The following is a 14,189-nucleotide window of genomic DNA, read 5'->3' as shown; positions in this document are numbered from 1 at the left end:
ATCCCAGGATTCACCCAATGACACCTCCTCCAGCCAGGCAGCTGGAGACCCAAGTTACAAGCTTTAATAAAATACTCGCGTCTATAGGAAATATACATTCAAACTACCACAGCCAACAACAGAAAAATGTAATAAAGAAAATGTCATATATGTGTGTATACACATTCATACACATCCATACTCATGCACACACATGCACTCAAACAATGCAATACCGTTAGCCATAAAAAAGAAATCCTGCCATATGGCACAACAATGAATTACTTTACGGACATTGTGCTAAATGAAATAAGCCAATAACAAAATAGGCAAATAGGATATGGTCCCATTGTGTAAGCTATCTAAAAGTAGTCAAACTCTTAGGCAAAGTAGGATGGTGGTTTCCTGAGGTGGGAGGGGACTTTCAAAAAGGAGAAAGGGAGAGTTAGTTGTCATATATATATATATATATATGTGTGTGTGTGTGTGTGTGTGTGTGTGTGTGTGTGTATGTATATATATATTTTATTTATATATTTATATATATATTATATATATATATATATGGTTTCAATTTGCAACATAGAAAAGTTCTAGAAATCTACTCTCCAGCAATATGCATTATAGTTAGCATTACTGGACAGTTAATGTTCGGAATGGTAGGAAAAACCAATTAAGAGATTTAGAGGCACAGTGGCCAATTAGATACAGGAAAATCCTTTCTGAGGGCTCAACCATGCCATTCATTGACATATGGAACACAGAGGAGGAGGTGTGCCACATTAGTTTGGAATGTGCTTTTGAAATCTTCTGGTGTACTGTGAGTGCAAATGAGAATAAGCAGCACAAATCTATGTAACATGCTGGGGCTCAGACCCTGGTGGGCCTGTCGGCCAGTGTGACACTGTGGCTTCTCTTGTGCATGAGATGGAGAGCCATGCGGGTGGTGAGCAAAGGTCTGCTGTCTTTGCCAAGGCCTCCCACTGGCTGATCTACTGACATAAAATGGTGAGTGAGCAGTCTGAGGACATGATGGGCATCTGTGCAGGAGCTGGCTCTGGGTAGAATGGGGCCATGGTCGGGAGGATTCAGAAAACAAAACAAAACAAAACAAAAAAAACATTATTCTCTCATCTTCTTTCATTAATATTGAATATTGGACATTCCAAATAATTAAAATTGACTGTACCTGGGTATACCACAGTCTAAATATTGCTTTCTTCAGAGAATTAAGTCCTCACATTTTCTACCTTCTATCTATTTCAATTAGTAAAGAGATAACATTTTTAAATTCCAAAGACAGTGTTTATTGCTTTAGTTGAAACATATTTCCCTTTTCCATAGTTCTGTTTCTATCATAATTGTCATCCTGTTACTTTATTCTTATAGTGACACCTTCATTTTCAAAAGCAGGTAATCTATGACAGTCTGAGAGTGGTTATGATGGTTTTGCGATTAGAAGTGCCACACAGCACTGAACAGTTTGCTGAACCACTGCTTTTGTCCACGTATCTGTGTCCACATGGATGGCAAAAACACCTCATGTAGGGCATATATTTTTAACATGTTGTCCTTACTTGTTTTATATTAGAGAAGTGGGGCGGAGGGAGTCCAGCTGCTGTTGGAAATTCTCATTTTAATGCTCATTACATTCTACACCTGAGTGAGGGCCTGAAATATGATTTCAGTATAGGGAATTGTCCTGACCTGTAAATGCTGCCTCTCCCTGGGTCATCTATGCCTTGGAGACAATGATAAGGCAGTCACAATCCTTGTCTTTTTATGGTGAAAATGAAGCACCCTACACCCTCCTCTGTGAGCAAAACTGAGAGTTACTTAATCCTCTATTAAATGGGAAAACTTCTTCTAAAATAAGCCTGGAATTGACTATCTAGTGTCAAACTGGCCTCAAACACATGGCAATCTTCTATCTCAGCCTCCTGAGTGCTGGGATTAAAGATGTGCATCACCATGCCCTGCTAAAATGGAGCTTTAAAAGTAGGCGAACATGTCAAACTCTAACCTGCCTTCAGGGTCAGGTAGCATGAGCCTGTGGTAGCAGAATATTTTGCTCTATTGTGAAGCGGTCTGAGTGAGCCAGGGCCAGTGCCACTGCCCATAGGAGCATTCCTCCTCTTCCCTCCACACGCGCTGTTATTGTCTTCCACCCACTGTCATGCCTGTCACGAGAGTCTGAATCTTGTCTTTTGGGTTTTTGCATGTTGCCTCTGTTAGGAGTTATGGGTATGCAGTAAATGGATAGTGAATGCTACATACATGCATCCTGATTAACATTGGGTCCTGAGACATAGACAAAAACCACTATACACAGTTCTTCTGAGAGTAGTAGAATGGAAGTAGAGAGACATAGCAGCTATTTTTATGTTATAGTAAGCAAATTTTTCCTAAACCTCTAAATGCAAGTGACTAGCAACTTTGGTGTTGGAGCTGGGCTCCCCTTTAGCCCTGTAAAACCATAAGACATGGGCTGGAGAGATGGCTTATTGAAGCCTAAGGACCCCAGTTGGAGGCTCGATTCTCCAGGACCCACGTTAGCCAGATGCACAAGGGGGCACATGCATCTGGAATTCATTTGCAGTGGCTGGAGGCCCTGGTGTGCCCATTCTCTCTCTCTCTAACTGCCTCTTTCTCTCTGTCTGTCACTCTCAAATACATAAATAAAAATAAAAACAAAAATATTTAAAAACCATAAGACATTACAGCTCCCATCAAACTCACAGAGCCAAGACTTCAATTTCTTTATATATGTGTGTGTGTGTATATATATATATATATATATATATATATATATATATATATTTATTTATTTATTTATATTTATATTTATATTTATATTTATATTTATATTTATATTTATATTTATATTTATATTAAGACAGAAAGACAATGGACATGCCAAGGCCTCTTGTCAGTAAAAATGTGTGCCACTTTTTGAATCTGGGTTTATGTGGGTACTAGGGAATCAAACCAGACCAGCAAGCTTTACAAGCATTCAGTCCTAACCATTCAGCCATTTCCCCAGCCACAACTTCAACCTCTTAGCTGGGTCCTTCCAACTTTTTGCCAGATTGAACCTTAGCATACCATATTAGCCTATTAGATGAGAACTGTCATGAAGCAGATGAGAAGAGTAGAATAGCCAACTCTGGTGGGGTTGTTTTCCCCACAGTGCTTCACTGTGAGTTCTCTCTGGGGAAACTTTAGGCACATTGGGATCCTGAGAGGATCCAGATATAGACCTTGGGGCAGGAGATGGGAGGGAAAAATTAGGGTACCGGAAAAAGTGAAAAGGCCTTTATTTATCACCCTGGGGTCGAGAGGTTGGGGACATTTGTAATATGATAGACAAGAGCCTCCATTTGAACTCAGAGAAAATTTTGCTAAGACTAATTTTAAAGCCCAGAGGAAAGTTGGTTTTGTTTTCTTAATGCAGTTTGGTTTTGGCTCTGGCTTCTGTTTTCATTCTTTGTTTCATTCATTGTTTTCTTCTTGCTTTCTAAACTTTGTTTAGGCTCGTGAAGACAGCCTGACTGTCATCCAGCCTCATTCCCTGTCCTTTGTGAACACTGAGAGGCCCAGTGGAAAGATTATATATAACATCACCCGGCCTCTGCATCCAAATCAAGGTAAGATGTACAGTGCAAGTCCTTTTGAGTAATGCTACTACCTCGTGGATATGGCCAATCGTAACAACTCTGGAGTTCTGGCTGCTTTTGTACATACACATACATGTTGAGAATTTAAGGAAGAACTAATATTCACACGCCATCCTCCTGTTCTTAGATGTAGAAAACAGGAGGTGGTATATGTGAGAGTTGCCTTTGGTTGTGACCGCGCTGTACTGGATATGTGGTGCCCCCTCACAAGTGCTTATGGAGCTTAACCCACACAGGCACTGTCTTTAAGGGTCCTGAAGAGGATGTGACAGGCAAATGGACCAAAATGAGCAGGTGCTAAGGACAAGGAAGCCTGCCAAAGCCCAAAGTGGGTCAAGCTACACACATTCAGTGCTTTCCCCATCAGATAAGTCACTCTTTCCATGGGATAATATGGAAATACAGGACTAGTTTGGAGGACAAGTGGTCCCTGCCACCAGTTCTCAGCCTTTGGATCTTGTAATGGTGGCCTTGCCTAATTAGCCTGTGCCCAACAGAGGTGTGCCATCCATCACAGAAAAGCAATCAGCCTCTACAGAGCCAGCTCTGCTCGCTCCTCTGAGAGTGCCTGCTTCCCCACGACCAGCCACTGCCCATCAGGAAGTCTCTCCCACTGCCACTTCCCCAAGAAGAAATAAGTATAAATATTAAATTCCACTTATGATCCTTTTTATATCCTTTAGATATATCATAAAAAGAATGAAAAGCCCTCCTTCTCTTTTTTTCTCATGCTAAGTTATAGGTAGAGATTCCTCCCATAGCGAGAATTTTTAGTCCAGCCTGAGCCATCTTCTGCAGAATGGCCACTGAGTTTTCAGCCCCTCAGAAGGTGACTTAGTTCCACACCAAGCACCACACATGCCTTTTTCTAAAGACGTGAGCCATAACCACAGCATCAGTTCTGTGCCTGCAGATTTATTAACCACAGACAAACCTGCAGCACCAAACACTGATCACAATACAAGCGACAACTGCCAATGCAGCTCTTGGAGTAATCAAGATCCATGTGACTGTTGCCAAGGCTCATCAGAGAGACTGAGGACTTTCTGAAGCAGGGGAAAGGCTGAGAGAAACCATCTCTGTACAGCCTCATCAGAAGACCAACCTGTGCCCATGTCTCAGGGACTTTGCCTTTGAATTAAGCTCAATGGGAAGGTCTCACAGCCATGGTGGTACCTCTGTGACTTCCGGGAAAATAGGTACTTTAAACGGCATTAGCAACAGTGGCTTGTATCTTACCATAATTTATGTTCCCTGAAACCTAATCCCGACTCCCTTTGAGTTTAAGATGTGTTCTGTTCTGGAATAACTCAGCTCAAAAGCAATTGCTCCTGAAAGACAGAAGAGGCTCTCAGTGAGCATGGCAGACCCATAAGAGCGGCCACTCTGTTGGCTGAGAATTGCTGCCGACGCTCATGGCAAGTCTCTTCCTCCTCCTGTCCAGGTATCATCGAACACAGGGATCAGCCTCGCACATCCATCCGCTATTTCACCCAGGACGACATTAACCAGGGCAAAGTCATGTACCGCCCTCCTGCTGCAGCTCCCCACCTCCAGGAGATCATGGCTTTCTCCTTCGCAGGTACATTTTCTCCTCTGCCTGGAGAAACCTTAATTGCTCTCGGTGAATCCTCACGGCTGGTTCCTCAACTCTTCCCACAGTCTTTGGAACAGTTTTGTAATACTGCTTTCTAGCTACTCGAAATAGCTTTTCGTCCGTCATCCAATATATGGCCTGGGCTCAGATCTGTCTTGCTCCCCTCCACTATTAATTCATGTCTGTAGGCTTACATTCAGTAAACTTTTATTTCATGGCACTTATTTGCCAACCACTGAGTTAGGGCTTGGGGATACAGTAGTAAGGAATCTGGACCATGCTTGTGACCTTCTTGAAGATGTAGATAGATGTAGAAGATGTAGACAACCGGATAAATAGTCCCAGTTATGGGGCTACAGAGATTGATCAGCAGTTAAAGGTGCTTGCTTGGAAAGCTTAATGTCCTGGGTTCAATTCCCTAGCACCCATGTAAAGCTAGATGCACAAAGTGGTGCATGCATCTGGTGATCATTTTCAGTGGCAGGAGATCATACTTATTCTCTCTGTTTCTCATAAATAAACAAACAAATAAGTAAATAAAATAATACTAGTAATGAGGGCTGAAGAAATGGCTTAGTGGTTAAGGTGCTTGCCTGCAAAGCCAAAGGACCATGATTCAATTATCCAGAGCCCACGTAAGCCAGATGCACAAGGTGGCACATGAATCTGGAGTTCGTTTACAGTGGCTAGAGGTCCTGGAGTGCCCATTCTGTCTCTCTATCTACCTCTTTCTGTCTCTCAGAAATAAATAAATTTTAAAAATAAAAGAAATGGGCAGTCTGCACAGATAGATTAAAAAAAATAATCCTAGTAATGAATATTTAGTTGCAGACTAAAATAAGAAATCTGGAAAGAAGAAGGAAAGTTTAGTGGCAGAATTAAATATTACAATTCTGCCCTAGCTTGAGGAGTGAGAAAAAGCTACCCAGACAGGTATTGGCAGAGGGTGATGGGTAGAAGGCAATGCAGCTAAGGGTATGCAGCAGAATAGGGTAAGAGCATTCCTGAACAACAGGAATGTGACCCCTGTGAGGCCTTAGGGAAAGAGAAGAGGTTAAAGAAGAGGCCATGAGTCTGATGTGGAAGGTCCACAAAACAGGGATGAACCTGAGAGGAAGATGGGCTGGACCTTACAATCCCTGAAAAATTTGCAGCTCTAACTCATGAGTATTAGGAACCCAGGGAAAGTTTGAAGATGCAGGCTTTTATAAGGAACTCTTTGACTGCAGGGTATGAATGGAGTTAACAAGGAAGGCAGACTAAAAAGGAAGTCCAATAAGAAGATGCCCATAGTACCTAAAGGAACATGTAGACATGGAGAATGCAGATATCCTTATGAGATTAGCACTGGGATTTAACAGAAGACACTTAAAAAAATGAATAAATAGAAGTCAGTATGTATACATCCATTGATCCAGAACAGCCGTAACACCCTCTTCCCTTGGTCTAGCAATCAAAGCAGCTGACAAGGAAGCAGGAGTTGTAATTCACCATTTTTAAGGAATTCTATTCCTTGGAATGATTCTAAAATATTGAAACCTGTTTCCCTAGGATCTTTAAGGTGGGTATACTATATAATCTGATGAACATAGGGTATTACTTTTATATAGTAGATTTATTTATATGGAACAGCTGGTGATTTCTGGTGGTAAGTTGAACATGTGTTAGATGATTATAAAGTTTCTTTTCTGACTACAGTAAACATGTAACTGGTATTTGTTATTAACTGATAAAAGTTTGATAGCCCACAAAATGATTAACTCCTCAATTAGACTGAAAATCTCTAAGGGAAGGAAAAGTCTCCTCTGAGGAGTATCGCTAGTACTTAGCAACTGGTTAACTAATAGCCCATGAAAGTGTTCATGGTTCTCTAGCCCCTATTTGACAAGACCTACTTTACAAGAAACTTGGGCTGCCCTGGGATTAGAACAAAAGAAAACATGTCAGCCATGGTTGAAGTTATTTACAAATCTGCAACTAGCCTTATTTCTGAGAATGTCTTTGGAGAAAGCAGTGCCCTGTCCTGTATGATCTATGGGATAAATTCCACAAGATAAATCTCTCCCCTAGTTACAGTGTGTAAATCAATGTCCCAGACCTCACTCAGTTCTTCAATGAAATTGACCCACCTAAAGCGTTCTCAATGATATACGACATCACCCACATTTACCAATTTGTAGGATTTTATGTGCTGATAAAATAGGATCTGAATGAATGTATTATAAATCATTCTAAGTGCTACAATATCAAATTATTCTCACTACAAGGCTCCTTTTCCTATTTAAAATTGATGCTGACATCATTCAATTCAACATAACATGAGCAAACAACCTCCTAATCATTCCTTAAACCAATATAATTTAGATAAAAATATCCTTTATTTTCCTTTAACCTCTGCCCTGTATTTTTGTACCTTCCCCACCTATCTCAGATCAAATGTTTAATGTACTGATTTTCTTTCTCATTTTCTCAGGTCTTCCAGAATCGGTGAGATTTTACTTCACAGGTAAATATTTTCATGTCGACTGTATTAGTAAGTGGAATGTGCACTTCCCTTTTGATCCTTTCTTCTTGCTCCCTTCCTCATTACTTTTGTCTATTTTCTAAAAAGGCACATAGAAGTTATATAACTTTTCTTCTAAAAACAAGTTTCTTTGAAATAATCATGTTAATTAAACAGCATTGGATAAATTTGGTATTAGAAAAAAAGAAATATACCAAAGACACTAAACATGAATGTTATTTAAGCCCTAATAGAACTTATATTAATATTGTTTAAAAAGGAATAACAGTAGTTAGAATTTTAGAGCCTGGGCCCAGGTAGCTTGGAGTTCAGCCTGCTCTGGGAAGGTTTCTTAACCTGTTTGCACTTGAAGACTTCATCCACAGGTGGTGGTAATGGTAATCATTGTAATCCATATTAAATATGCAAAGCTTCCAGCACAATGACAGATACATTATCATCCATGTGCTGTACTTAGCTGGTGCACAGTAGTTATACATAGTCTTGAACAGAGCCACTCATTGAGTGCATTGCTTCTAGAGGGAAAAGTCTTAGGATCCAGAACTTTCTGCCAGTTAAGAGGCAAAGACATTTTGGTCACATTGAATAGCTGTGTGACAGGCCTGAAGCCCTTACAAGATTTAGGGCTTTTCTTTTCCTCTCCTATGAAATAAGGATATTGAAGTCTACCTGAGCTTCCTCCTTCTTAAAAGTAAAACCAATGTGAGCGACAGCAAGTAAATTTCCATTTTGTAATTATTTCTTTACATTTGACATAGAAGTTTTAAACTGAGCAGTCCCAAAGTCCTGAGTATATTGAAATCAATGGAAAAATACATGTTTGGCTGCCAACCTTCAAAAGTTAGAATCTTCCGTCTCTATCTTTGGTCAGGCAGAGAGGAAATTAAATATAAAGAAGCCATGGCAATAATTTGAGTGACCAGAGCCAAAGAAACCTTCATTCTTTGTGGCTGGTGTCCTTCCTTCTTCCATAAGGCTGTTTCTGGACTTCTCAAGGGCTGACCTGTAGGGCACCTTATAAAGCCTAACTGTATCTTTGACATCTGTCTCAAGGACAAGACAAATCTACCACCTGAGTGGAACCATGACTAGGAGTTGCTGAGCCACACGTCTTTACATGTCTTAGGAAGGGGTCAGATTCCACTGACTTGATACCTCGGCCAGAAGAAAATGAGGAAGGAAACCAGTTTCTTATAACCAAACCATTTGCAAGTGAAAGCATAGTTTAAATGATCAACAGTGCAGTTTGTTCTGTAGTTATTATGGATAAACACATTGATGAGCTGATGGTACTAAAATCCTGTCATCAAACCTGCCTTTTAGAGAGCGTTGGGAGTGTGGAGCTATAGAGGGAAAACACAGAAAAAAGATCAAGAGTTCAGCACTCCTGCCCTCTTCTACCCTAGGAGGTCAAAGTTTGCTTGGTAAACCAAGGGAATGTAATGCAAGGTCACTATTAACAAAATGTCTTCTGTTCATAACATTGTACATATGAGCAACTAAAAACAGACCTACTTACTTCCATCAAATGCCATGGAAGACTAGGATGGGTACATCCTGTCCTTTCAAAAAAGTATCTAATGGGGGCTGGAGGGATGGCTTAGTGCTGAAGGTGCTTGCCTGCAAAGCCAAAGGATCCAGGTTCAATTCTCTAGTACCCATGTAAACCAGATATACAAGGTGGTGCATATGTCTGGAGTTTGGTTGCAGTGGCTAGGGGCCCTGGCACATCCATTCTCCACCCCCCTCCTTCTCTCTCTGCCTCTTTCTCTCTTTCAAATAAATAAAATGCTTTTTTTAAGTATCTAATGAAACAGATATGTCATGTCTAAAAGGGAGTTATTAAAGGAAAATATTTTTCTGGAATATTGGAGGAATGAATTGAATCAAAACATTTCCATAAATGAAATCCCTTACCAGCATCATGTACGAGTACTCATTTCATATTACTTTCTGCTAACCACTTACTAGAGTCACCTTATCATGAAAGTACCTCATTAGAATCAATCCTTGACTTTTGTCTCATCTATAGGAAAAGCTAAGCTTGATTAGAATGGCTCACAGATGTAATTGCTTGCTTATTTTTTCTGTTCATAAACATATCTTCATTGTGTTAAAATAATCTCGACAAGCTTGTAGCTACATATTTGGTGAAATAAACTAGAGATGACCCTACTATAAGGTGATTTATATTGTGTATGTGTGTGCACACCCCATGTGCATGCACACATGTGTTTACCTCTGTTAGTTTCTGACGGGCAGCACACAAGTCCAGAGATGGCCCTCAACATTCACTTACTTCACTCTGATCGACAGCCACCAACATTTCAGATCACAGCTCCGCAGCTGGAGGTCAGCCCAGGGGGCCGCACGTTTGTAGGTAAGAACCAGGAGCCTGGAAGAAGTCTGGCTCTGGAAATGGGGCTATATTTTAGTAACAGTCCATTCAAACTTCTTGATGGCTGCCAATACTTGCAAATTCCTACAATATCCTTCCTCCTGCCCATTCTTATGGAAATAGAAGCATCCCTGAGAGCAAAAGAGGAAATAGATCCTTCAGAGAGCGTGCCCTGTGATAGAATGCAATGCAGAAATGTATTTTGCAGTCACCTGGAGTTTGATTTGTTGTCAACACTAAAATATAAAGTAACAGAACAGAGAGAAGAGAGAGGAGTGAGTTTTGGTGACTTTGTTTTCTGTTTCAAAAGTGAAGAACAGGAAAGATGACAGATTACAACAACCTTCAGAATTTATGAAGCTCTGAAATTATAGAATTGGCCCACTTTGTCCATGATTTCATTTATTTGTAAATAGAATTCTTTATAGTTTATGCATTCTGATACCAATGACATGGTGGTGGACATGATGATTTTTGTTAGGTGTACTCTATAGATCTGTGTGCATTTTCTACCTGTGAGTTTTGTCCTAAAGTTAATTATCCAGTTTCTCCATATTGTTTGGTCAAAGTTGACTTGTCATTGGTCTTATAGACAAGCCACGTTTACAACAAATGCCATTTGTACTCAATTCTTTGCTTTCTTTGCCATAGCAGCCTGGCTCTTTTGATAGATTTAGAAAAATTAAAATGAAGTACAGTGAAAAATAAAAAACAAAAAAAGTTTTGGGGAGTGTTTTTGAAAGAAATGGGTTAGAATTGGATTTCCTTCCTCTGTGCAGCCTAATCTGTATAGAAAAAACAATGTTTTGAATTCATAAACACTTACTTATAAAGGAGCTTTTGAAAGAACTTGCTAATAATTTCTGACTTGGCCATATTACTAGTCAGTCTTCACTTTGTTGTGCCTAGTAGGAGTTAAACAGTGCTGTTTTTGCATGTACATGTGTGTGGGGAGGGGTGCATATGTATGAATATGAATGTTCATATGTGTATGTGTGCTTATGTATCTGGAGAATAGAGACAAGTGCTTCATCCAACACTGTCCACCTTGTGCCTTTTTGAGATAAGATCGCCCAGAGAAACTAGAGCCCAGGGATTCTCCTATCTCCTACTCCTCAGCCTGGGGACTACAGAAACTCCCATAATGCTCAACTTTAACATGGCTGCTGGGATTCAGTCTTGTGCACCAAGCATTGTACCTCTTGAGTCATTTCCCAAATCCATAAACAGTGCTTTTGATTACAGATTACTCACAACCTGATCTACACCCTGGCCTGTGGTTTTACTGGATACAGAGAATACAGTTGCCACAGTACCTGTGCTTTCATTCTTGCTGCAGGTCTGCAGGTGGAAGTCCAGGATACCCAGACAGTCCCTGACGAGCTCTTCTTTGAGCTCCAGAAGCCTCCACAGCATGGAGTCCTCGTTAAGTACACTGAGGAGACCCAGCGGCCCATGGCTGCAGGTACCTGCACACTCTGTCTCTGACGTGCTTGGAAGTTTTTTTGCTCTGCATCCCTTGTATGTGACTCAGGAAAGAAGTTAAGTGCTTTTGTGGGATAAACCATGATAAACACAATGTCCTTTTGTGTTTGGTTCATTCTCCTGTACATTAGCCTTCTTCGTCCGCCCATGACCCCTGCCCCCACCACGCCCTACTCCAAAAACTCTAAAGCTGCTTTCTCAAATCAGGTCAGATTGGTTGGTTTCTGAATCTTGAGCAGATACATGTAAAACACAACCACATGAAGTATTACTTCCTTTTTCCTGTAGCATTTTCATAGAGATTAATCTGTTCTCTTGATTTAGTGTGTGGATCTTTACAATATTTGTCCTACTAAGACTCTGATAATTTTCACTACATGTATCTTCATCCACTAAAAAAAGGACCTATTTTGAAGTATTGCCTACACAATGTAATAGTATCATGGTAATGTGAACAACTTCTAAAAATAATATTTATTGTGCTTTGTCTGATTAGAAAAAATACATATTAATTACTTAGAAAGTATAGAAAAGCACAATGAATACAACACAATCTAATTATTTAAAGTAATGAGGCTTTATATAGCAAAATGAATATTATCCCTTCCACAATAGTCATTTAGGAATACCATATCTTATATTAGCATACTCCAACAATCTCAAAACCTTTATACAGTTCCTGTAGAGATATAATAATACAGTCTCATGAGTTTTCCTAGTAGTGCAAAGCTTTTCCCTTAAAGGCAGATTGGGTATTTAAGAACAACTAATAGGCATTTGAGAGTCACAAAGGGAGACTTGTGAAAATTAAACAAAAGATGGGTCATTAGAATAGTTTGCAGCATCCCAGGGGAACTACACAGTGGTCAGCATCCTGCTTTGTTAGCACACATATAACCTGTCTCTGTGTAATTAGTAGATAAAGTCTGAAGATGTTTATAAAGAATTCATTACCCACTTTAGGCATAGAACTTACTAGGCTAGTAAAACAGAGTAACATATTTGGAAAGGGCTTAGAAGATATGTCCATAGAATAATTAAATTCTTCAGTTTCTTCCTATAACATAAATTATTAGTTCCAATAGTTTTTCAAAAATAGAGTTGAGGGCTGGAGGGATGGCTTACCAGTTAAGACGTTTGCCTGCAAAGCCAAAGGACCTAGGTTCTATTCCCCAGGACCCATGTTAGCCAGATGCACAAAGGGGCACATGTATCTGGAGTTCGTCTGTAGTGGCTGGAGGCCCTTGTGTGCCCATTCTCTCTTTCTCTCTCTCCCTCTCCCCCCTCTTTCTCTGTCAAATAAATAAAATATTTTTTAAAAAATAGAGTTGAGAATACCATGTAAGGCTAATTTCTCACCTCTGTTCTATGGAATAATTGAGACCCTTGGCTTATTGGGGCACTTTTTATAAGATGGGTTCCATGGCCAAAGAACTTTGAGCAACTTCAATATGTGTATATTAACATCTCCAATTCTAATAATCCCTGCACTTTAAAATTTAAATCATGTAAAATTTCATTTTCTACAAACATATGTGAACTTGAAACTTTTCAACCACACCTGTCTAATCTGTTATGGTAATGTACTCTGAGGTACTACTTCCGACTATATAATTTAGATTTTAAGTGTAACAGCCCGACCACCCTGCCATGCCCACACGAGGGATTAAACCTTGTTCCTTGGACACACTGAGATATATCCTACCCCTGAAACACATTTCTTTTTTTTTTTTTTTTTGATTTTTTTTTTTTTAAATTTTTATTAACATTTTCCATGATTATAAAATATATCCCATGGTAATTCCCTCCCTCCCCACCCCCACACTTTCCCATTTGAAATTCCATTCTCAATTATATTACCTCCCCATTACAATCATTGTAATTACATATATACAATATCAACCTATTAAGTATCCTCCTCCCTTCCTTTCTCCACCCTTTATGTCTCCTTTTCAACTTACTGGCCTCTGCTACTAAGTATTTTCATTCTCACACAGAAGCCCAGTCATCTGTAGCTAGGATCCCCATATGAGAGAGAACATGTGGCGCTTGGCTTTCTGGGCCTGGGTTACCTGACTTAGTATAATACTTTCCAGGTCCATCCATTTTTCTGCAAATTTCATAACTTCATTTTTCTTTACCGCTGAGTAGAACTCCATTGTATAAATGTACCACATCTTCATTATCCACTCATCTGTTGAGGGACATCTAGGCTGGTTCCATTTCCCAGCTATTATAAATTGAGCAGCAATAAACATGGTTGAGCATGTACTTCTAAGGAAATGAGATGAGTCCTTTGGATATATGCCTAGGAGTGCTATAGCTGGGTCATATGGTAGATCAATCTCTAGCTGCTTTAGGAACCTCCACACTGTTTTCCACAATGGCTGGACCAGATTGCATTCCCACCAGCAGTGCAGAAGGGTTCCTTTTTTTCCACATCCCCGCCAACATTTATGATCATTTGTTTTCATGATGGTGGCCAATCTGACAGGAGTGAGATGGAATCTCAATGTAGTTTTAATCTGC

The 14,189-nt window shown here is 39.9% G+C and overlaps 1 protein-coding gene across 3 annotated transcripts in view; it reads left to right on the top strand.

Annotated features, from left to right (window-relative positions):
• Fras1 (Fraser extracellular matrix complex subunit 1) overlaps positions 1–14,189 on the top strand; it is a 482,271-nt gene that overhangs the window by 360,508 nt on the left and 107,574 nt on the right. For all 3 annotated transcript variants that reach the window (XM_045144057.1, XM_045144056.1, XM_045144058.1), the window contains 5 exons: positions 3,512–3,626; positions 5,101–5,238; positions 7,727–7,759; positions 10,026–10,157; positions 11,515–11,640. In XM_045144057.1, coding sequence (XP_044999992.1) covers positions 3,512–3,626; positions 5,101–5,238; positions 7,727–7,759; positions 10,026–10,157; positions 11,515–11,640 — 544 coding nt within the window. The remainder of the gene's footprint in view (positions 1–3,511; positions 3,627–5,100; positions 5,239–7,726; positions 7,760–10,025; positions 10,158–11,514; positions 11,641–14,189) is intronic.

This window comes from Jaculus jaculus, chromosome 2 (assembly GCF_020740685.1).
Source record: "Jaculus jaculus isolate mJacJac1 chromosome 2, mJacJac1.mat.Y.cur, whole genome shotgun sequence".
NCBI lineage: Eukaryota > Metazoa > Chordata > Mammalia > Rodentia > Dipodidae > Jaculus > Jaculus jaculus.
The sequence above is the reverse complement of the archived record's forward strand: the minus strand, read 5'-3'. Positions and strand labels throughout refer to the sequence as shown.